The 23,424-nt window shown below is 42.2% G+C and overlaps 1 protein-coding gene across 1 annotated transcript; it reads right to left on the reverse strand.

Moving 5' to 3' along the window:
- Positions 1-7,913: 7,913 nt before the first annotated feature.
- Positions 7,914-17,623, reverse strand: prelid1a (PRELI domain containing 1a). Its single transcript, XM_083785903.1, has 6 exons — positions 17,502-17,623; positions 15,390-15,513; positions 14,676-14,901; positions 12,861-12,974; positions 10,526-10,604; positions 7,914-9,838 (listed from the first exon to the last, which is right to left on the reverse strand). The coding sequence occupies exons 2-6, from the start codon at positions 15,479-15,481 to the stop codon at positions 9,717-9,719; spliced, it is 633 nt and encodes a 210-aa protein (XP_083642029.1). The 5' UTR covers positions 15,482-15,513; positions 17,502-17,623; the 3' UTR covers positions 7,914-9,716.
- Positions 17,624-23,424: the final 5,801 nt, after the last annotated feature.

Consider the following 23,424-nt stretch of genomic DNA (forward strand, 5'->3'; position numbering starts at 1 on the left):
TTAGGGATTGCAACCACTTTGGCCTTTCTCCAGACAGAAGGGATGGTTTTCTGTGCCATGCACGTGTTCAGCATCCCCACAAGCCAGGTCTTTGCGCTAGGTCCCAGGTGCTGTATCATTTCTTCCAGCATGTCATCAATCCCTGCTGCTTTTCCGGGTTTCAACTTTCCCATTGCAGTTTCAAGTTCTTCTAGGTCGAAGGGTTTGGTTTGAGGACTGGCTGATTGTGGTTGGTCTGATACCACTGTGCGATGGTATTCTATGTGGGTCGGTGGCGGTGTTGGTTACGACTGTTGGCCACCAGTTGTGACCAACACCGCCACCGACCCACAGGAGAATACCATCACACAGTGGTATCAGACCAACCTCAATCAGCCAGCCCTCAAACCAAACCCTTCGACCTAGAAGAACTCGAAACTGCAATGGGAAAGTTGAAACCCGGAAAAGCAGCAGGGATTGATGACATACTGGCAGAAATGATACAGCACCTGGGACCTAACGCAAAGACCTGGCTCGTGGGGATACTGAATAAATGCATGGCACAGAAAACCATCCCTTCTGTCTGGAGAAAGGCCAAAGTGGTTGCAATCCCCAAACCTGGCAAAGACCCATCACCCCCAAAGAGCTACCGACCCATTTCCCTCCTCTGCATCAACTACAAGAGAGGCTGCTACTCCAACGCCTCATACCACTCACAGACACCAAGCTGACTAAAGACTAAGCTGGTTTCCGTCCTGGCCGCTCCTGTGCTGGACAGAGCTCAACCTCACCCAACACATGGAGGATGGGTTTGAGGGAAAACAAATAACTGGAGCAGCATTCAGAGATCTCTCTGCTGCCTATGACACTGTCCAACACCGCACAATGGTCGGGAAAAGCCTCCTCAACAACAGGCGCTTCTATGTCCAGTTAAATGACCAGAGGAGTAAATGGAAAGCCCAAAAGAACGGCCTACCACAAGGTAGCCTGCTCGTCCCCTCCTTTTCAATATCTACACAAACGTCCAGCCACTACCCAAAGTAGTAGTACTGGAATGAAATGATAGAACACCTCACACACACATAGTTTCCTTTCGTGGCTGTTTACATTCGAGGGTCGCCGGTCCTCTCGAACGGAACAGTTTAACGTCATGCCCAGGACGAAAAGATATAGAGAACACCAACATGACAAATAACAGCAGGAAGGCATGGGCCACAATCCACCGTCTTGGGGGGAAAAAAATAGCTGATCAATAAGCCCCAAACGCGTTGCACTGTGACCCGTTTTGAGCTTGTACATCGGCTATTTTTGCTACAACAGCAATATGCAACGTGGCCCTCTGGAGTGAGAGTGGAAATATAGTCTCCATCGTCAAAGTTGCCCACCCCCATTCTAAACACTACAACATGCAGAGGAGAAGTCATAACAGAACCATCTAAACACTACAACATGCAGAGGAGAAGTCATAACAGAACCATCTAAACACTACAACATGCAGAGGAGAAGTCATAACAGAACCATCTAAACACTACAACATGCAGAGGAGAAGTCATAACAGAACCATCTAAACACTACAACATGCAGAGGAGAAGTCATAACAGAATCATCTAAACACTACAGCATGCAGAGGAGAAGTCATAACAGAACCATCTAAACACTACAACATGTAGAGGAGAAGTCATAACAGAACCATCTAAACACTACAGCATGCAGAGGAGAAGTCATAACAGAACCATCTAAACACTACAACATGCAGAGGAGAAGTCATAACAGAACCATCTAAACACTACAACATGCAGAGGAGAAGTCATAACAGAATCATCTAAACACTACAGCATGCAGAGGAGAAGTCATAACAGAACCATCTAAACACTACAACATGTAGAGGAGAAGTCATAACAGAACCATCTAAACACTACAGCATGCAGAGGAGAAGTCATAACAGAACCATCTAAACACTACAGCATGCAGAGGAGAAGTCATAACAGAACCATCTAAACACTACAACATGCAGAGGAGAAGTCATAACAGAACCATCTAAATACTACAACATGCAGAGGAGAAGTCATAACAGAACCATCAAAATACTACAGCATGCAGAGGAGAAGTCATAACAGAACCATCTAAACACTACAGCATGCAGAGGGGAAGTCATAACAGAACCATCTTAATACTACAGCATGCAGAGGAGAAGTCATAACAGAACCATCTAAACACTACAACATGCAGAGGGGAAGTCATAACAGAACCATCTAAATACTACGACATGCAGTCATAACAGAACCATCTAAACACTACAGCATGCAGAGGAGAAGTCATAACAGAACCATCTAAACAATACAACATGCAGAGGGGAAGTCATAACAGAACCATCTAAATACTACAACATGCAGTCATAACAGAACCATCTAAACACTACAGCATGCAGAGGAGAAGTCATAACAGAACCATCTAAACACTACAGCATGCAGAGGAGAAGTCATAACAGAACCATCTAAACACTACAGCATGCAGAGGAGAAGTCATAACAGAACCATCTAAACACTACAACATGCAGAGGAGAAGTCATAACAGAACCATCTAAACACTACAGCATGCAGAAGAGAAGTCATAACAGAACCATCTAAACACTACAACATGCAGAGGAGAAGTCATAACAGAACCATCTAAACACTACAGCATGCAGAGGAGAAGTCATAACAGAACCATCTAAACACTACAGCATGCAGAGGAGAAGTCATAACAGAACCATCTAAACACTACAGCATGCAGAGGAGAAGTCATAACAGAACCATCTAATCACTACAGCATGAAGAGGGGAAGTCATAACAGAACTATCTAAACACTACAGCATGCAGAGGAGAAGTCATAACAGAACCATCTAAACACTACAGCATGCAGAGGAGAAGTCATAACAGAACCATCTAAACACTACAGCATGCAGAGGGGAAGTCATAACAGAACCATCTAAACACTACAACATGCAGAGGAGAAGTCATAACAGAACCATCTAAATACTACAACATGCAGTCATAACAGAACCATCTAAACACTACAGCATGCAGTCATAACAGAACCATCTAAACACTACTCTGTTCACCTCTAGTCGATTATTTATTCAGCCACGGACCACCATTTGAGGCCATTTAGCCTCTCAGACCCATTTGAGCCACTGACCACCATTGTGAGCATAGAGTATATTATGAATAGAGAAAAGGCACCCAGAGGAAACCCTGAGGCCAAATGGACATAGTGGCCGAATGAAGGTATTGCAGCCTGGCCCCAAACACATGAACGCGCTGGTCCGTTGACTATCATTGTGCACGTTCACGACGGCAGCACGCTAGCTAGCTAACGAACACGCTAGTTCGTTAGCTAGCTAGTGTGCTGCCGTCGTGAACCAGAATGCTCTGTTCCTACTGTGTTGTGTTCATATATGTTACTAACTACATTATAAAACCATGATCCAGTAGCCCAATGGATACCGTCGATCGTAATAATGTGAACAACCGGGCCCGGGTTCACTTCCCAGTCGATGACCGAGTTTATTTTCTTCTTAACAAACACAACTGTTTGTTTGCATCAAGTCGAGGTCCTTTATTCATTCGGTATCTGAGCCACGGGACCACCATTTTTAGGCTCAAATACTGAATGAATAATGGACCTCGACGAGAAAAGCTAAAACAATTGTGTTAGTTTGGTAAGAAATGAAGCTAAAATCTCAGTCCTCGATGGGGACTCGAACCCGGGCCCTGGCCGTAGTCTACTAGGCGCCGACGGTAACCATTCGGCTACTCGAACACGGTTTTACAGAGTGGCACGAACATAATATATAAACATCACAACAAAGTTATCATAAAGTGATCACAGATGTTTGAACAACAACAACGTTAAGTATTAAATAACATTGAACGTACCTGCTTGCTGCGGACACGACGACGACCGACATGGTGACGTGGCAAAACAACACTGAGCAAAACCCCCTCCACGCGTCTCTTCCGTATTTGAGGGGGGGCGGCACTTCCTTCCGGGTGTGACGTGAGGCCACGCCCGCGAGGACGTGGAGCTTTCTTGAGTAAGACCCGGAAGCGGGTTACGTCACGGCTTATAAATAGTCAATACAGACATGAGTCCCCTTCCTGGCAGCGTCCTCAGTGGTCTAGCGGTTTAGACACCCGACTTTGAATACAACTTTATGTAACTTCACGGGTTCAAACCCCTCTGATGTTTTTCTCAATCATTGATTCACAATATACCAGAATGCACGTTTAATCATAATACATAAAGCAGACAGCCCTGTGATTAAACCTTCAGCATTACATTACACTGCAACCCCACTGTGGCTAATACCTTTTTATTCACAATGCCAAGTTATTGTACTCCTAATAATATATCATGGTGTAGTCTAGCTCTGGTTTGATTGATTGATTTAAATATTTTATTAATAGTTTGTAGAATTACAGTACATTTCAAGCACAAACTCAATACAAAGACTGTTAACTGTGAGTGGACGACCCAATTAAGCATTACACTTGTTTAAGAGGGTCCACATTGTTCAATTCATCAAAAGTCCACATTGTTCAATTCATCAAAAAACTACATTATTACAAACCTACATTATGTGGGATCCTTTAGCTTACAAACGGAGTGACATTTCTGGCCACAACGTGGGTGTCGCTGGGCTGTGGCGCTGCCAACTGACTTTTGTGTTTCCCTCTGCTTCATCACCTTTTAGTTCCTTTATTACAGCGAATCAAAGGTGTGTGAAATACTTCTGTAATTAATGACTTGCTGACTATCTCGCGATTTTAGCCTGGATTTAGTGTTCACGCCACATAGGCTATACATTGAAGACCACATAGGCTATAGCCTACATGAAGACCCGACTCCAGCAGCAGAACTGACAGGTAGGCTACAGTAGCCTACCCAAAAAAAGCCCTATCTTGACCACAGAAACGCCCCTAAAAGACACGGTATCCTACCGTCGGTATACGTGTAACATAGTGTGTATAAATTGGCAGATTTTATTTTTTATTTTGCACGTCACTTTCTGACTTTCCAAAGGAAACGTTTCAATGCCTTATTGCTGTGTTGTTGGTGATTTGTGGATTCGTTTTTAGATCAATCAGGGATCTGTTAATAACTTAATACTGTAGGCTACTGCAGTCTGCAGTTGTTCCCAAATCCACATTTGTTGAGCCCCCATTAGACCCCCATTAGACACTACTTGATATGTATCAAACAAATTTGGCTAATAATAAATTTATTAACATAATTTCAAACATTAAACCATTTAAACTTCTTCACCTGAACTGAACCAGCTCGGTGAAATAACTCAGTACTCAAAACATGTTAATTGATATCAATTTTATTTATAACTGCCAATGTCATGTAAATGTACAACGCACAAAATGTATGTCACCATAACCAAACATGTATTTCTACTTGATAAACCTTATTTATTGGAAGACGGAGCACTTGCAGCATAGATTTTGAGTCTATAATTTTGTTCTAAATACCTGCAAATTGACAAATTGTACATAACTCCTGTACTGGACGCTTTATCGTATATAAAGTAAAGAAAATAAAGAACCAGACCACGTGATTAGACAAAAAGTATCTGCAAGCTGATAAAAAAAAATAAAAAAAAAACAGTTTCTTACCCAAACTTACAAGTGAAACTTCAGTAGTATTTAACCCATTCTGACCTGAGATCAGATTCATACGAGGTTTCCACATGGACACACACTGGTCTGATTAACCCATTCTGACCTGAGATCAGATTCATACGAGGTTTCCACATGGACACACACTGGTCTGATTAACACGGTTCTGAATGTGAAAATCTGACATAACATTTCTATGTTCCGCATCTAGAGCCATACTGTAAAATAGATTCCAGCCTCACAAGAACTATGCATACATTTCACCTGGGCTGGTGGTGATTCACATTAAATGCCGGCAAAGCCATCCATCCTTTAATCACTTGAAACATGTGAAATTACAAATGTTCAAAAACAGCCTCACAATGCTGTGTTGTGAGATTGTAGATCAGCCATTTTTACAATTGAACATTGTTGTGCGACTAAGTGTATATATTATGTAGGACTTAAGAGGTTAATTACAAAATGATGTAACAATAACTGAACGACTTCTACAAACATCTGTCAAAGGCGTCACAAACTAGAAAATTCGCAATTTAAAAAAATTGCAGAGTGTGGTTGCCGCAGTGGCTTACATATGCCCCTCCCACTAGTATTGCCAGCCAATTACAATTTCAAGTCACGCCTTAGATCATGCGTAAGTAATTCGGAGGGGATTTAACCCCCGAAATTCATGTTTTTGCGACAAACGGTTACATTTCTCGCATTTGCGGCGCCCCCTATGGATGATGCTTTTAGAACTTGGTTGATTGAACCACCCCGGACATGTGATTGAAATGTGGGATGGATTGGACATTCCGTTCGTGATTTATGGCATTTTTTGTGATATAGGCCCCTCCTACTAACTTCGGAAGACGATTACGGCCGAACGATACGCACTTTAAAAAATCTGCAGTTCAGTTTTAATTGGATGGGTCCAGAGATCACGTGTGCCGATTTCTGTGAGATTTGGACAAAATCTGTAGGAGGAAAAGCAAAAAGTGTGTTTTGGACAAAATTCAAAATGGCGGAAAATCTATCATGGCGGAAATGGGCGTGGTCTATATGGGGAGATGCGTCATGACCCAAGGAATCCAGGAATTTTGATTTTACGACCTACGGTTCAAGAGTTATAAGCCAAAAGGTAAAGTGGGCTGTTATAGCGCCACCATGAGGCCGACCGATAACATTTTAGGGTTAAATAATTTTAGGGATAATGTTGAATTATCCCTAAAAGTTTTGTAACTATAGTGATTACAGTCTCCGAGGAACGAATACTTGAATGTGAATTTTTGCCTTTTCCCATTCATGTCAATGGGGAAATTTAATTCACTAATAAATTCATATCAATTAAACTATACAACATTTCTCTTAACAAAATACAAGCACACGATTCCCGATTTTTTCGGTCAATTTGACATATGGCTCAAGTGCGTACAGCGTACAGTGTGGGAGGTATAAAGCGTCAAAATAAAGACTACTCCAGTGAAATAATAAAGTGTCACAGTTACAAGAGTCTGGTTGCCCATTCGGGCAACCACACTAACTATAAGTGTAGAGATTCCTATTGAAACCCCCCGTGTGGGGGTTCCCGGAACATCCAGGCCCCCAGGAATGTTCCGGCGAACTGCCCTGGGTCTGAAACGATTGAGAAATGACAGTTACCGTGTGGGGGAGTTAGCAGACAACACACCCACAAGCAAAAGTGTGGTATTCTCTCTCACTCATTGTAATTAGCAGGCAACAGTGCACCACTTTTGCACCTGTTGGTACCCTAAACATAGGGACATACATAGGGAGGGACAGACAATGGCTGGGTTTCCCGAACACATTTAGTGTAGGACTTGTAGTGCCGCACATGCTCAGGCGCACACAGAAGCCTGTGAACATAAACATTCCGTGCATAGATGTGCCACGCAATGGCCTCAGGCCTACCATTCTGAAATTTAATTTAATAATATTTGGACAGCTGACAGTAGGCTCTCTTTACTCACGAAAAAAATATATATACATAAATATATATATATATATTTTTTTATTTTTTTAAGACTAAAGAGAGCCTACCGTCAGCTGTCCAGCAGTCCCAATATTATTAATTAAATTTCAGAATGGGCCTACCATTGCGTGGCACATCTATGCATGGAATGTCTATGTTCACAGGCTTCCGTGTGCTGCCTAGAGGGCATCTGAGCATGTGCGGCACTACAAGTCTTACACTAAATGCGTCCGGGAAACCCAGCCATTGCAGTTTCCTGTACCACAAAAAATATAAGAACGTTCCACATGTTACAAAGATCATTTGTATTTATTGACAAGCTAGCACCACCACAGGAGGAAGAGCACATCCTCCTGGTGTTTTATATTTGTGATCAACTGAAATGGCTGTATAAAACAAGATAACAATTGAGCCTTTTTTTAATAACCCATTGAACGAAAGTACATTTCAACCCTGGGCGCAGATGCTGATATCCACTGCAAACATGTCTCTACCAATTATAAACTGCAAAGTGACAGCCCAACACGCTCTAGTCCAGTTCCTAACTTCCTTTCCAGTTACTTTTCAAGAGATGACTGCAAACAATGTGGACCCATCGTTGCACAATCAACTTCAATTTGAAGCAATGAAACATTTTGATTAGTAAAGAGTAAAGACAAGAAAATTAAAGCATGACAATTAACAACAGTAAACAGAGATACAATGATTATATATGTGAAATTAAACATAATAAGTGCTGTACCCATTGACCGAGTACTTTCATCTGTTCTACTGACAGTGACATAAATGTCAAGCATAGCTTAGCCAATCTGCAAAGCAGACTGAGAAACACGCACACAGACTGAGCTTCTTGAACTATATCGATCGACTTACAATCAAAACAAAATGTTTCAACAAAACTTGGATAAATAAAACAGTTTCAATCATATTTGTGAAAATCTGGTTATGAAAAGTTCTTAAGAATAGATCAAGTACAAAGGTATAAAGTAAACAAAAGTGTTGTAATGGAAAGAGAGTAAATAGAGTAAATAGCACATGTACTGTATGGGGACAGAGGTGGATAAAGGAAAGTTGTATAAAGATTAAAGATATTGAAGTTCTATTATTTTATGGTACGCCATAGTCAGTGTTCAATCACTGTTTCAAAAATCACTTCCTTCTTCTTTTTTAACCACAGAAATGCTTGCGTACCATATTAATACATGCCAGGTTTGTCTTGTTTGCAGAGATTTTAACTGCATTGCAAAAACCAATGCAAAGAATTTGACCACTTTCATAATGGGACGGTGATATGATTCATTTTCAAAGCAGTGGCTGTAGGTTTCTTAGCGGACATTCTCGCCTTTCTAGTTATAGCAAGTATGTTAATAATTTCAATGTCACCAGACATATACATAGGCAGAGATCTATGACGGGTCTGGCAACACGAGACCCCGGTCGTTCTCATTTCTATGAAATAAGCCGTTTACCAGTTTAAGGTTCAGGTGTCACAATCAGAAAAACGCAAGGACAGGAAGCTGGCTGTTTGAATCCAGCTCAGGCCTTCGATGGTCCACCTACCATAAGAGCAACTCTCACAACCAAGTAGACCAGTGGTTCTCAAACGTTCTAATTTTAAGGATCCCCATGATCTCATACTATATATTTTTAAATCTGTGGGACCCTGATCTACACTGCAAAATCCTCAGATGGGAACCCCTTTTTGGGTTTTTACCTTTCAAGACTGGAACCCATTTTTGGGTTGTTGTTGCTATGTACAGTATATAGAAACATTTTTCCCCTTTTCTTTGGTAATGTTTTGAATAAATATTTGAAGTTTTTCAGATAACCAGATTTAGGAGGCGTTTTTATAATCGGCCTCAGTTCTAAAGGGGTTAACTCTTGACGGTGTAGAATTGTAACCAAATAGACCATTTCTCCACCGTCATAGTTACAGACCCGTTAAGGTCCATTTTGGATCCCTGGTCGTCCCCGAATCCGACGCTGAGAACCATTGACCTACAACATGACCACAGATCTAGGATTAGTTTATCTCTCCCCGTCTCAATAGAAGGTGCGGAAAGATCTGTTCCAGGGCCTGTGGTTTGGTTATAAATATGTCATACATATTGTTTCTTGTGGGCCTGTGAGGCGAGGTCTTTGGCTTTCTCTTTAGCTGCCAGTGCCGTCTCTCTCGCTCTCTCCGTGGCCGTTTCTGCCAAGGTCCTGGAGGGAGTCTCACCTGCACGAGAGGCAAAAAACATTACTGACCCTCTACAATTTCAATGTATTGATCACTTTAATTTAGGGATGCACGATTAATTGGTAGCATAATCGGAAAATTGGCCATATCGGTCATAAAAATGCCGTGTCGGAATGGTCTCAAAATACAGATTATTTTAATCGGTTTTCACCAGCAAAAAATAAATTAAATTAAAAAAAAAAGTATTATGCTATTTATTGATTGAATACTATATTAACAGGCTTTGGGCCAAGCCCCTATAGGGCCAAGGCTTGTTTCCATTGTGGTCCTCTGTATAATATCAGAATCGGTATCGGCAGATATGACCCTGCAAATAATCGGAGATTGGATATCGGTCATAATTTCATAATCGTTCACCCCTACTTTAATTATTACTTTGGGAACATCGTTTTAAACAGTGATATATACAAATGACATTATTATTACTAATATTAAGTGATTCATAAGAGTTAAGTTTGCACTTAAATTAAGTTCAATCTCGATTTATCTAAAAAAAAATGTTTTAACTCATTGCGTTGATTTACTCTTCAAGAAGTGTTCAGATATGGTAAAAAGCATAGTTCTGCATATTTTATTTCTGTAAGAATGTTGAGTGTAGCTGCTGAGTATCACAAAATTAGAATGTGATAAGTAACAATGACTGCCCCCAAAAATGCCTAAACATACCTTGCATCTTGGCGAGGACAAATTCAAAGCCTTTCATGGTTTTTGTAGCACTGGTCTTGAATCTTGCCAGACCAAATTCCTGAAAAGGAAGCAAATGAGCTCCGTCAAACAAGGAAGTTGTCATAATTCATATCACTACTCTTTTGTTGACAGTTTAATTAAAGCTTATGTCCTCGCCTGACAGAGGGGGATCATTGTCTCCACCAGGCCGAAGGCATGTGGGGAGAGTATGTTTTGCACTCCGTCCGTCCGCGTGTCCGTCCGCGTGTGTGTCCGTGTGTCCGTGTGTGTGTCCGTGTGTCCGTGTGTCCGTGAACAGCTAATCTCGGCCACCGTTAACCCGGTCGATGCCATATTTTGCACACACACTCCCTGGATGCCAACGATGAACCTCTGCCCCAAACTTTCCAGAACAGCCTGTTATAGCGCCACCAGGAGGCCACTTTGTGCAAAACAAGTTTTTGCACAGTACACATACAGATTTTGTCCAAACATCACGCAAATTGGTACACAGTCTCTCTAGAGCCATTCAACGAAAAGGGTCTTTCAGATTTATCAGACTCCATCCTGATTGGTTAAGATTGGCTTCCAAAGTTCACAGGAGTGCTCAGTTTCAAACAAAATGCTGCAAATCATGAACACATCGCGTGATTTCCGTGAAATTGTGCACCCACATTCCCACTAGGCCGAGGACGAAATGCCACATGAACAATTTCAACTCAGCCTCAAGGTGGCGCTATAACTGGCCGAAAAGTGTTTTTACCTCTAACTGCACGGATCTGTGGATAACCTGGTGGAGACCTGTGCCCGGAAGGGCACTTTTTCTAGTTTCAACTGTATCACAAGGGATTCGAACCTGGGTCTCACGTGAGAGACCAAAATATGTAGCGCTCAATAAAGAGTGGATTTTGACCTAGGGAGTCAAATGGAAAATATGAAATAGTATTATGTAATATTCCATTTGCTTTAAGCAGTGCTGTGTCTGTTACCAACACCCAGATTCATCAAATCCTTTTATTAAGCTGTATATCAAATAACTAATGAATAAGACTCCAATTTATTATTCATGAGTCATGAGATTTGAACCAGGGATCTTCTGCACAGGGGAACAGGTGGCACTAGTGTATAGGGTAGTAGCCCAAAATAAATCTATGTCCCTTTGAGGGAACAACAAAGAAAGAAACATAGGTCTCACGTTGGAGAAGTAACCTTTCACCTCTGGGTGGCTCTTCAACCTACTTGACTCGAACATATCGCAAATGATTGAGATTATGAGTCGCCAAGTCTGCATGGTCGTCATAACTAGGTCAAGTGCTACAGGCTAAGGTGGAGTAGAAAATGCAGTACAACTCACAGAGAGACAGGGCCTTTTGTAACTTTCTGTGTGTCACTATTAACAGCAAACACAGGCCGTCCCTCCCATCCCTATGAAGCCCTGGCCACTAATCCATGTGACCTACAGTAGGACTCTTTTCCCTCCTGGCCCCCAAGCTCCCCAAGCTGTGGAATGACCTATACAAGCTCACGTGTCACATTGCGATGCATCGAGTTATTTTCAGAACTTTCGCTAGTTGCGTTGTAGTAATTTTTTTAGCACCATTTAATCTACCCTGTTAATAATTGCGTGCCACTTTACACCCATCTCGCACTTTGTAAATCGCTCTGGATCAGAGAGACTAGGCCCGTCACTGTGTCCGGTGTTACCGGTGGGCGGGCATACCACAGAGTACATTACTTGCACACCGATAGCACCGTTTTATTATGAGCCACATGTGCATGGTGTCAGATTTCACTTTCGTGTGCTGTAGTGTAGAGAAAAGGAGTTACGGTACGGTGAGCTTTCTTCCACAATGTTTTAGTGGTTTATTTACTCACAATAACCTGTAGCAACGCGCTCTCAATTAATCTTGTAATTCCTGTTAGCGTCTTTGGATTGGATCAGCGCTGATGAAGGCTATTTGAGTAGCTGAAACACGTCCGTTGTTGGTCTCGGTGAGGAAAATAAAATAGTGAAAAGGACATTATGGAGTTCTGCTGACTTGTTTATCTTGTTGTATTTGTTGACTGTGCCTGCCTTCTGCGCCTTAATGTGCTTTGGAAATTAGAAGAGCAAGCGCTGATGTTGTTTCTGTATCATTGCCATTTACCAGGCAGGTCTATTAGGACACCTAGTGGTTGAATTTGATAATACCGGTACTACTGGTGTGGGTAAGCCTGATCCCAAACATTGGGGAAGTTCTAGCACTGTGGCATGCCTAACAAAGACCATGTGCTGCTAAATGCCTGGATTGTTAAATTATTAGGGAGTCCAGTGTGGACCTTCACTCATACTAACCTGAATAGCTCTGGAAAGACCATAGACATTGGAGGAGATCCATGCCTCTCTTCGAATTTCGGTCCAGCTGCCATTCTCAGGGTTAATGTGGTATTCACAGCGCTCCTTCACAGACTGGGGGGCACAGGTTGAAAGCAAACAGAACACTGCATGAAAGTCACTCTGGACAGGAAGGAACACAACCACTTTCCACCTAGTGTCCATATTTCGGGTATGTCACTATATGCACAACTTTCTAAAGAATTAAAATAAAAACAGAAAATTGAGAAAATATCAGATCATCAAGCTCACAACTGCTGTTGTGCAGATCTTGCCATTATTGTGAATGTAAAATGTACTGCTGGGCCGTTGTTGGTGTTAACACGAGAAAATATCACCGTTAATCTATTCTCAAAATTGGTTCTGGGAGCTGGGTCTGCATCCCTATGGTCTGCATAGCGGACAGGAGGCGGGCCGTGTGTGTGTGTGTGCGCGACTGTGCGTGTGCACGTGCGTGTGTGTGTGTGTGAGAGGGGAGATGGAGCACTGTCTGCATGGAGTGGGGGGACGGTAAACAGCAAGTCAGCAACACGTTAAAGTTCCACAACTTTTCTTAATAGAAAAGAAAGAGGCAGCGATGGAGCCATAAGTCCATATCCATAAGTTCTGGGACATAGAATTGCGCTAAATACTATTATCCATGATGGCAGCAGCCTGCTGCCTCCTGCTAGCCTATCTTTTTTTTTTTTTAAGATATTTTTTTGCGGCTTACGCCTTTTTTATTGATTTTTGAAGGGACAGACAGTAGGCTGACAGGAAACGGGAGAGAGATGGGGGGATGACATGCAGTAAAGGCCGTGTCGGGTCCGGGAGTCGAACCCGCGGCACACTGCGACTGGATTACCAGTCCGGTGCCCAGACCGTTACGCTACGGCCTGGGCCCTGCTAGCCTATCTTTGACCAGGATTGCCACATTTCGTGACTGTGAGAGAGAAACAAGCAACCAGGCCTATGTTAACAGGCCAGATCAAGTCAGAACATCTGAAAAGTCAGAGAATAATTCTAAAAGAAAAGCAACTATAGTGCTGACTGACTGTTGTTTTAGAGCAGTGGTTCTCAAACATTTTCATGACGAGGACCACCAATATTTTAAAGACATTTTAGATAAACAAGTCCAAAGTATCTTATAATGACTAGACTTGGCAACACTGAACAGTTCTACAAGCTCACAGTATGAAATATAAGATATTATTAATAGGCTAGTTGTATTGTTGATATCCATAATTAGGGCTCCTGGTCTAATGGGCCACTTGGCCTGAGGTAGCACACACATATTTTGAATGCCTTCGGCAGTTAAACTTAGCTTTTAATTTAGATTAACTCCAGGATTTCAGTGAGATTAATCTAGATTAAAAAATCTATGTTTCAATGTTCAATGCCAAAAACACATCATTGATCGTTATTAATAGGCACAATTATTACATAATCGTCTAATCGCAATTATTTTTGCATAACAGTCAATCGTTTCCACGTTGAAAATGTCCATACATAAAATAAAAGCAGAAATAGCAGATCTACAAGTTTCTTCTAATTTGTAAATGTTTTGGAAAGAAAAACTATTCAAAATGATTAAATGTGTCAGTGATTTAATCTGCCCCGTGCAATTTGTGAATGCAAAGCCTAAAAGGCAAAACAATACAATGTTCAATGCAACAAAACAATTAAATCGTAAATCGCAATTATTTGTGTGGCAATTAATTGCCAACTTAAAATTGTAATCGTGACAGCCCTGACCATTTTTCGTCAGCTAAACTTTGATGGCCCTAGTAGTGGTACCATGAGTCGCGCGTGGGTGACGTTCCAGGACAGCGTGGTCATGGTCCTGGTCTGAGGGTCCACGACGGAGTCCTCGATGACGTACGCCTTGCTGGCCATGTGCTTGGGGAGGTAGCGCTCCATCCAGCGAGGCGCGCGGCTAGTTTTGGTCAACAGACGTCTGGAAATCAGACAGTTGCTGGGAGTAATCTCCCGGAAGATGATGTCCTCCGTCAAAACATGATTACTGGGAAGGAGAAGAGGGAAGGCATATGAATAAATCAGAGCTATGTGTTTGTTTGACATTTATGCAAGACACTAGCCCCATATGATCCCCCCTATTTACAGTGTGCAAGTTCAACAAAATTACTACATCAAAATACTATATTAAAGTTTCATGTCCAGGAGTCCCGTGCCGCGTGGGAGAGAAACTTCCACCACTTTGCCAATAGGGAGTCCCCTCGACCGGGGGAAATATAACATTTAACGACACTAGGGTCTAAATAAAATGTCTCAATAGAAGAGTACTAGTTATATTGTATTAGCATGCTGTACCATACAGATATACTACTTATATTGTATTTAAAGGCATTCCGGATTGCAACTTTAAGCAAAGATCAGAGTTCAGTTCCATTGAGAGTGTGTGTGTGTGTGTGTGTGTGTGTGTGTGTGTGTGTGTGTGTGTGTGTGTGTGTGTGTGTGTGTGTGTGTGTGTGTGTGTCAGTTTGTTCTGACCTGTAAGGGTTGGGATATCGTTGCCAGAATGCAACACATACTTGGTCCCAGGAACTCTTTAGGAAACCTGCACAGCAGTAATACTTCACCATTGTTCTGTCTTGACAATGATCCTGGCGAAACCCTGCCAAACAAAATGATGAATTACAAATAAATACTCAACTATGTCTGTCCAACCATTATTCTGTATGCTCAACATAATGGTCTCTACTAGGTCAGTGGATGGTTCTCAACGTGGGAACCAAATGGATTTTTGTACACACTCAATTAAGAAGGTTTATTTGTCAGTCACTCTCTCTACTCATACAGGTACAAGCAGCGAAATGCAAGTGAGGTATGGTCATCAATAATGTCCGACATCAACATAACTAAAACAAAATGAATGAAAATAAATAAATAAAATAGTAATACCACTCAACATCAAATAAAGGGGATAGGTTTTGTCAGAGACCTGGACCTGCTGCAGCAGTACTATAGTGTCCGATTGGAACTTAACCGAGATGTCAACTCATGGGGTTCGAAAGACGTCTTGACATAAGCAGTAGCTTAAGCCAAGGGCTAAAGTCTGTACCATCGAGATGATCCTGGGTGGTGTCATTTGTTAACTCATTACGTTCCTGCCAAGCCCTTCAGCAAATATAAAAGAGGCTATTCTGGATGACTAACCCCAAAAAGGCAACGAGCGCCATTGGAAAAACAAAGGCAGTGAATGAGAATGAGAGAGCATGATGATAATGTAGTTGCCTGAGTGCGTGCCCATAAGTCAAAGATCATTGGAGAGTCTACCATTAAATGCTTGTGTCATCCTCCATAATATATATAGAGTTCTGAGGTCAGCCATGTCCAAATATGGAATCCAGCAATACTGTATGATGTGAGACATAGATGCGTCAGCCAGCTCCATATATGGGCTTCTAATTAGTCAGGGCCGATTCATACTCGAATAAAAGTCGGTTCGGCTCTGTAGAGCCTACAAAATTTCTGACGAGCTGAAATGATTTCGGCACTACAGCGCCAAGCGCGGTAAAATAGGAGTATGAATCGGCCCTCATACCCAAATATGGTGTCTGTGGTGTTTTTTGATTGATTGAATACTTCATTAGTCAAAAATGTAATTAGCAACATGATACAGTCAGAAAACGCTAAAAGGATAACATAAGTTCTGGGGACTACTGACAGCGTTAACCACCAGGACTCACTCAAACCTTGGGGGGAACTTATGGCAGTGACCTAACAAAAATAACTATATCGGTGCCTCATAGACAAGACATCAAAATCACATCAAATGGGGGTCTATGGTCTATGTGCATACCATTGGTGTCTGAGTAAAACACTGGCCTAGGCTATATAAACAATGAATGACAGAACGACACTGAATGACAGCTGTCAATCAAATAAAATATCTGGAAAAAGAAAAGGGAGAAAAAAAGGTTGAACTACAAACCTAAATCCACAGTGAATGAAAAATGAATATGGCCAATATGAGCATTTAGGCCTAGATTTAAATAAAAGTCTCAATTGATCAATACAGCCAAAACACTTGGTTTAAAAGTCCTTACGGTGAAAGTCCTTACTGACTGTATTCAATTCATAAACATGAAAAATAACAACAAAATCCAATGTCATCACAAAATATTAAAACAGTGAGTGGCCTACTTAAAGGTGGATTTTCAGGCCTATATTACAAGCATTTAGCACTAAAATACATATACTCTAGTCTAGACTGAAGAACTGTAGTGAATCATGGCGGAACTGCAGTGAATCATGGCGTGTGGAATGTGGTCAATGGTCACGTCCGCAGTCACACTCCACTCACACTCACTTCTTTTCGCAGATGAGTAAGCCCAGGCCGTAAGCCTGGGACCGAGGCTACACTCCACTCCACTCCTCCTTGTATAGTACAGTATGGATCATGACATGAGGTCAGTGGTCACATGATCAGGAATCAGGATGATCAGTGGCTCTGTTCAGGAACGTTACTGTACTTTCCTCGCTAGCCTTAGCATTTTGCCTAGCGTGTCGCGATGAATGAATTACATAATTTGACCCAGTTCCACGCAATGACGCTGAAAGAGTCCATTTCGCGAGGTTATTTTTAATAGACCCACTCACCTGGACGGCCGAACGCAGCTCATGAACACGGGGCTATGTTCATTTTCGTCCTCCGCTTCCCTGCTGTTTCGTACAGCCAGTACTAGCCACTAGCCACTAGTCAAACAACTACTACTTGTCAGTAGCGAGCAAGAATCAACAGCAAGTAGGGGGAAGGTCAAATTCAACGACATATCCGGTGTTGTTGCGCCGAAATTGGTGACCCGTTGAATTCTGTCTCCCTCTTCTTCTTTTGGGTTCAACTGCAGCTTGTGTTGCATTTGTGTTGCTTTACTCCCACCTTCTGGAGTTAGTTAACACCTACACTCCTACAGAGACTGTCCACCAGTGTCCAGTCTCCAGCTTGTCAGGTACTGAGATTTTGCAGTTTATTTTCAATCTACGAGAGTATAAACCAGGGCCGGTGTCCAAACTTTTTTCAAATATTAGAAAATGTTAAAACACCCAAGGGGCAACTATATAATGTACCTTCGGATTATCATCAACGATATTTAATATCAATGGTCTTTTCTCATGTGTGTGTTGTGAACAAAAAGTGTCTCAGCCTTTTTTCAGCCTTATGTCACATTACCAAATGTAACCAAGGTAAGGTAACATTTGGTAATGGCAACACATAGTGAAGATTCTTGTAAACCATGTTTTTTCTGTTATATGGACCCTAGAGGACACAAAAAAACGGTTTACATTTTTTATTTCTAACAATATTTTATCACCATGGTAATACATGGCAATATGTAACAATATTTTGTGTCCGTCTGTATTTCTGTCGACATCATTTCTCCAAATCTGCCAGGCCGATTTACACCAAATTAATTCGTTCCAGGAGTGTATGATGTGCTCTATCTAGAAGGCCCCAATTTCGCCGTTATCAGCCTATAGGTGGCGCTATATAAACCAATTCAAAAAGCAAAAAGCAATTCCTGACTATTCACAAACTACTACTATTGCTGGGTTCTTGCACCAAGGGCTTCTGCACAAGCCCTGCAAATTTGACCACAATCCACCAATAGGTGGCGCTACAACAACAGATTCAATATGCAAATTCACAAGGTGCAAAAGCTACCTGACCAATTTCCCCCATAACCTTAAATAATCAGTAACAGACAGTGTTTTATTTCAAATCAAATGGTTTATTTGACTTTCTCCTTTGACAAAATAGATCATGCATCCATGATAATTTGAAAATGAAATAACATTAATAATAATAATAATAATTACCCCCCCCTCCCCACACACACACACACAAAAAAAGCAAAAAGAGTTTTTTTAAATGCAAAGATAAGACTTAATAGTAAATAGAGGGATTTGCATGGACATCATTTTCATTAACATAATAATGTGGTCAATAGCAATGTTTTGTGTATTTCTTCCCCGTTTGAAGTGAAACGCATGTTTGATGTTTCAGACCATATTCATATACCAACACTAACAACTGGAGTTTCATAGAGTATACCAACAACTGTATACAGTTTCAATTAAAGACATGAGTGTGACATGCTCAACTGTACAAAGAATCACTGTAGGTATCATCGTCATCACTCTCAGCCTCATCTTGTGGAAGATTATCACATGAACCCTCAGCAGCTTCACATTTGCAGAGCTCTGTGCATGGAAGGTTATTAAGTTTGCAAGGACAGCGGCCGCTACACTTGCTGGCAACACTTGCTGGCAACACTTGCACACTTGAGACTACAGGGACACCTTCCATCATCTTGTTGCTTCCATCCTAAAGAAAGTGGATCTAAAACCTTTGGCTCAGCTACAATGTCTTGTGCCCCTGAGAGTGAGAGAGAGAGAGAGTGTGTGTGTGTGTGTGTGTGTGTGTGTGTGTGTGTGTGTGTGTGTGTGTGTGTGTGTGTGTGTGTGTGTGTGTGTGTGTGTGTGTGTGTGTGTGTGTGTGTGTGTGTGTGTGTGTGTGTGTGTGTGTGTGTGTGTGAAGAGATCAACAGCTTTTTGTGCAATGTAGAGGACGAGGTTGGCCTTGGTTTCCTTGGTTCCGAGGAAAGCCTTGAAGTCTTTGACTGGTGTGCTATCCTTCATTTTATACCCATGGTCTTGTGCTTTTCCTGCTGTACGGAGATGTCTTGTTCTGTCCTTTATGGAGTATAGCAAGTATATATCTGTGTAGCCTTGTGCCTTTATGTGTTGGTGATGCTTCTTTGGGTTGGCATCAGCTATGTTAAGTATAGGCGTTCAGTTTCACCAGCCAGTCTTGCCAGTACTGGGGTACTCAGACAGTATTTCAGCAGACCCCGACGATCAGTGGTTAAGCCAGAAATGGCACCTTCTCCTTTTTGAAACTTGTTCACATGTTCTTGAGCGTAAATCGTGATGACCCCCCTTGGGCCCCCTCAACTCTCACTATAACTAGACACTTTACACCCCCCCCCCCATCTCTCTCTCTCTCCGTTTAAAAGTACAGGAAAAATCTCAAAGTACAGGTGAAAATATAGTATCCACGGCTTTTATCAGAATAGGGATGCTAGGGTTTTAACACATTGTCTTTGTTTTGCAGTCTAGGACTGAAACCATGGCTGCCTGCCTTTCCAAGACCCATGTACTGCTGAGAGGAAGACATTTGTGTTGGATTTTACAAAGGCTCTGTTTGAGGCAGATATTCCTCTTGAGGAAGCCCCCAAGCTGGCCCCTGCATGGCTATCTGGCTGGCAGGCAGGCAGGCTGACTGACTAGCTGGCTACAACTGACTGGCTGGCTGGCTGGCTGGTTAACGGACTGACTGGCTGGCTGGCTGGTTAACGGACTGAGTGGCTGGCTGAATGGCTGGCTGGCTAATGGACTGACTGGCTGGCTGACTGACTGACTGGCTAACGGACTGGCTGGTGGACTGACGGACTGACTGACTGGCTGGCTTGGGAAGCTGTGGATATACACGGCTTGGGAAGCCGTGGATAGGCTCAGCGCAATGGCCCGTTGCAAAGATGTTGATATTTGTCTCCACCAGGCCGAAGGCATGGGGGGAGAGTATGTTTTGCACTCCGTCCGTCCGTCCGTCCGTGTGTGTGTGTCCGTCTGTCCGTGTGTCCGTGAGCAGCTAATCTCGGCCACCGTTAACCCGGTCGATGCCAAATTTTGCACACACACACTTCCTGGATGCCAACGATGAACCTCTGCCCCAAACTTTCCAGAACGGCCTGTTATAGCGCCACCAGGAGGCCGCTTTGTGCAAAACAAGTTTTTGCACAGTACACCTACAGATTTTGTCCAAACATCACGCAAATTGGTACACAGTCTCTCTAGAGCCATTCAACGAAACCGTTCTTTCAGATTTCTCACACTCCATCCTGATTGGTTAAGATTGGCTTCCAAAGTTCACAGGAGTGCTCAGTTTCAAACAAAATGCTGCAAATCATGAACACATTGCGTGATTTCCGAGAAATTGTGCACCCACATTCCCACTAGGCCGAGGACGAAATGCCACACACACTCAGCCTCAAGGTGGCGCTATAACTGGCCGAAAAGTGTTTTTACCTCTAACTGCACGGATCTGTGGATAACTTTGTATGCCAACTCCCTAGAGGCCAAGGAAAAACCTTTGTCTGAAATGTTTCACATCTGCTCTTTATAGCGCCACCAGGAGGCCGACATATGTAAAACACATTTTCTATTATTACTCCTTCAGATTTTATCCAAATTTCACACAAATCGGTACACATGATCTCCATAGTCATGTGATCAAGACAGGTTTGTTTGATTTCTCATATTCCATCCTGATTGGCCACGATTGGCTCCTACAGTTTTCAGGAGTAGCCCGCTTTGTACAAATCGCCACAACTCCTCAACGCAGCGTCCGATTGCGATGAAACTGTGCACGCATATTCCCACTAGGCTGAGGAAGAATCCTGGTGGATTGCCCAGAAGGGCACTTTTTCTAGTTTACTTGTGCGATATTCAGATAATCTTCAACCGATTGTTATAATTCGAAGTGGTATATATTCTGTGAAGTTTATATTTTCATTGGGTGTACAAGTCATGTTTTTAATATGCCATTATCAAATGATATAGAGAGATGGTAGGGTATACTAGTGCCCAAGCCCCGTTAGCCATGCAGCCTATATGATCTGTGGTGCGCTTGCTAGGCCTACACCCTCAATTAGGGATTTTCCCAGAGGTGAATTTCACTGATGTGTACAATTAACCTTTATTCAAATAGTTTCATTTGTATTGGAGTGTGAAGCTTGCACAATAGGTTAAATGCGGACCGCTACAGATAAACTGTTGATATTAACCTATACCAATAAGGACCCAGGCCAAATGCCATTGCGCAGTATAGCCTACACCAACAAGTCTATGCGTGGTGTGTGCATAGCCGCATGTGAAACAATATCGTGCTGTATTTTGCTTTCCATTTCATGGTCATGGTCATGTGAGGAGAGAGAGAGAGGGTGCAGAGAAAGAGAGAGGTGCAAATGGAATCATCGTGCGTGCGCATATATGGCACATCTCTCTCATGTTTAGGTAATTATTAAGGGTGCACAATTGACTGCATGTCACTGTGCATTCATGCTGACAATGTGCGCGCGTGAACTTGTATTAGCCTGCTGCCTACATTATAACGTGACATTTATTATACAGCTCGAAAATATAGCCACTCTACAAGCTCACAACTGGTTGTGGACACTTCTATAGGTCTGACTAAGTTATTCATTTCTGTGCAGGACTTGCCAAGTCGCCAGAGCAATGGTAAAGTGTCTATCATTTTCAAATTATATGGAGAGAAAAGTCGAGTCGGGATCTGGAGATTTACGCACATAGTGTGTGTGACATGCTGACAGACAATGAAAGAAACATACTTCCACTCAAAATGTAGGTGGCTTTTAAAAGTACTTATTCCTTCATTAAAAAATATGATTGGCACCTCATAAGTGCAAATATAAAATCAAATATAATATAGCCTACAATTGAAACCTTCAAGTGCAGTGCGAGTCAGCGACAAAGTACAACAAATAAATAATACTGGCCAAAACAACATTCCAATAAAACAAAACAAACACGTGAAAAACTATATACAATCAAGAGACAAGCAGGAACTGGTACAGGCTTTTCCCTGGCTGGCAGTTCTCCCCTGTTGTCTCCTATACAGCCTCAAGTGAGACTGAACTGCATGCCTCCACCTGCAGAAATCCTGCTCTTAAACAGGTAGGGCAAACCATCCTCTAATTAAGTAAGTGGTCATTAGTTAACTCGCCACACGGCTAACTATATGAGTAATTCTTCCACATTACTATATACATTAAAGGAATAACAAGATATACAAACACTCAACTATTTCACATCATCATTTATTTTAGAGAACCTAACATAAAAAAGACCAAACATAATACAGACGGGAACAAACACCCCTCCTCCTCTACAGTACGTGCCAGCACTGCAGAGGGGAGACAGGTGACAGACATACCAATGCAACTTCAGTGTCAATAAATACAAATAAACATTTAAAACTCTTTCAAACATTGTGTTAATTACTAAAAATGTCATGTGTACAATATATAAAACCATTACTTCCAGTCCAGCTGTTTGTCAATTGATCAAGTTGACTTAACTGTGTGGTCTATTTGCAAGGTCCTTGATATTGTCTAATAAGGGCACGGGCTGCCCCGTGACAGATCCCATCTCTCACACGTTACAATTCTGGAAATTCCTGGAATACAACAGGAAGAAAGGTTTCAGCACCACGGAGAGCGCTCTCCGCACTGACAAGGTGCCCCCTTGGGCCCCCTAAACTCTCACTATAACTAGACACTTTACCTCCTCCCCCCCCCCCCCCCCTCTCTCTCTCTCTGTTTAAAAGTACAGGAAAAATCTCAAAGTACACGGCTTGGGAAGCCGTGGATATACACGGCTATGGATATTCGTGGATATACACGGCTTGGGATTAGGTGTGAACTTGGGAACAGTATAGTCA

Source organism: Protomyctophum parallelum, assembly GCF_964188405.1.
Source record: "Protomyctophum parallelum genome assembly, chromosome: 16".
Taxonomy (NCBI): domain Eukaryota; kingdom Metazoa; phylum Chordata; class Actinopteri; order Myctophiformes; family Myctophidae; genus Protomyctophum; species Protomyctophum parallelum.

Excerpts from the sequence above, each read along its gene's own strand:
- prelid1a (XM_083785903.1), bottom strand. The coding sequence starts at position 15,481 with ATGGTGAAGTATTACTGCTGTGCAGGTTTCCTAAAGAGTTCCTGGGAC. Across the intron at positions 12,975-14,675 it reads TCACCCACGCGCGACTCATG|TCTGTGAAGGAGCGCTGTGA; the intron begins GTACCACTACTA and ends TGTGCCCCCCAG. Across the intron at positions 9,839-10,525 it reads TGTCCTCGCCAAGATGCAAG|GTGAGACTCCCTCCAGGACC; the intron begins GTATGTTTAGGC and ends CCTCTCGTGCAG.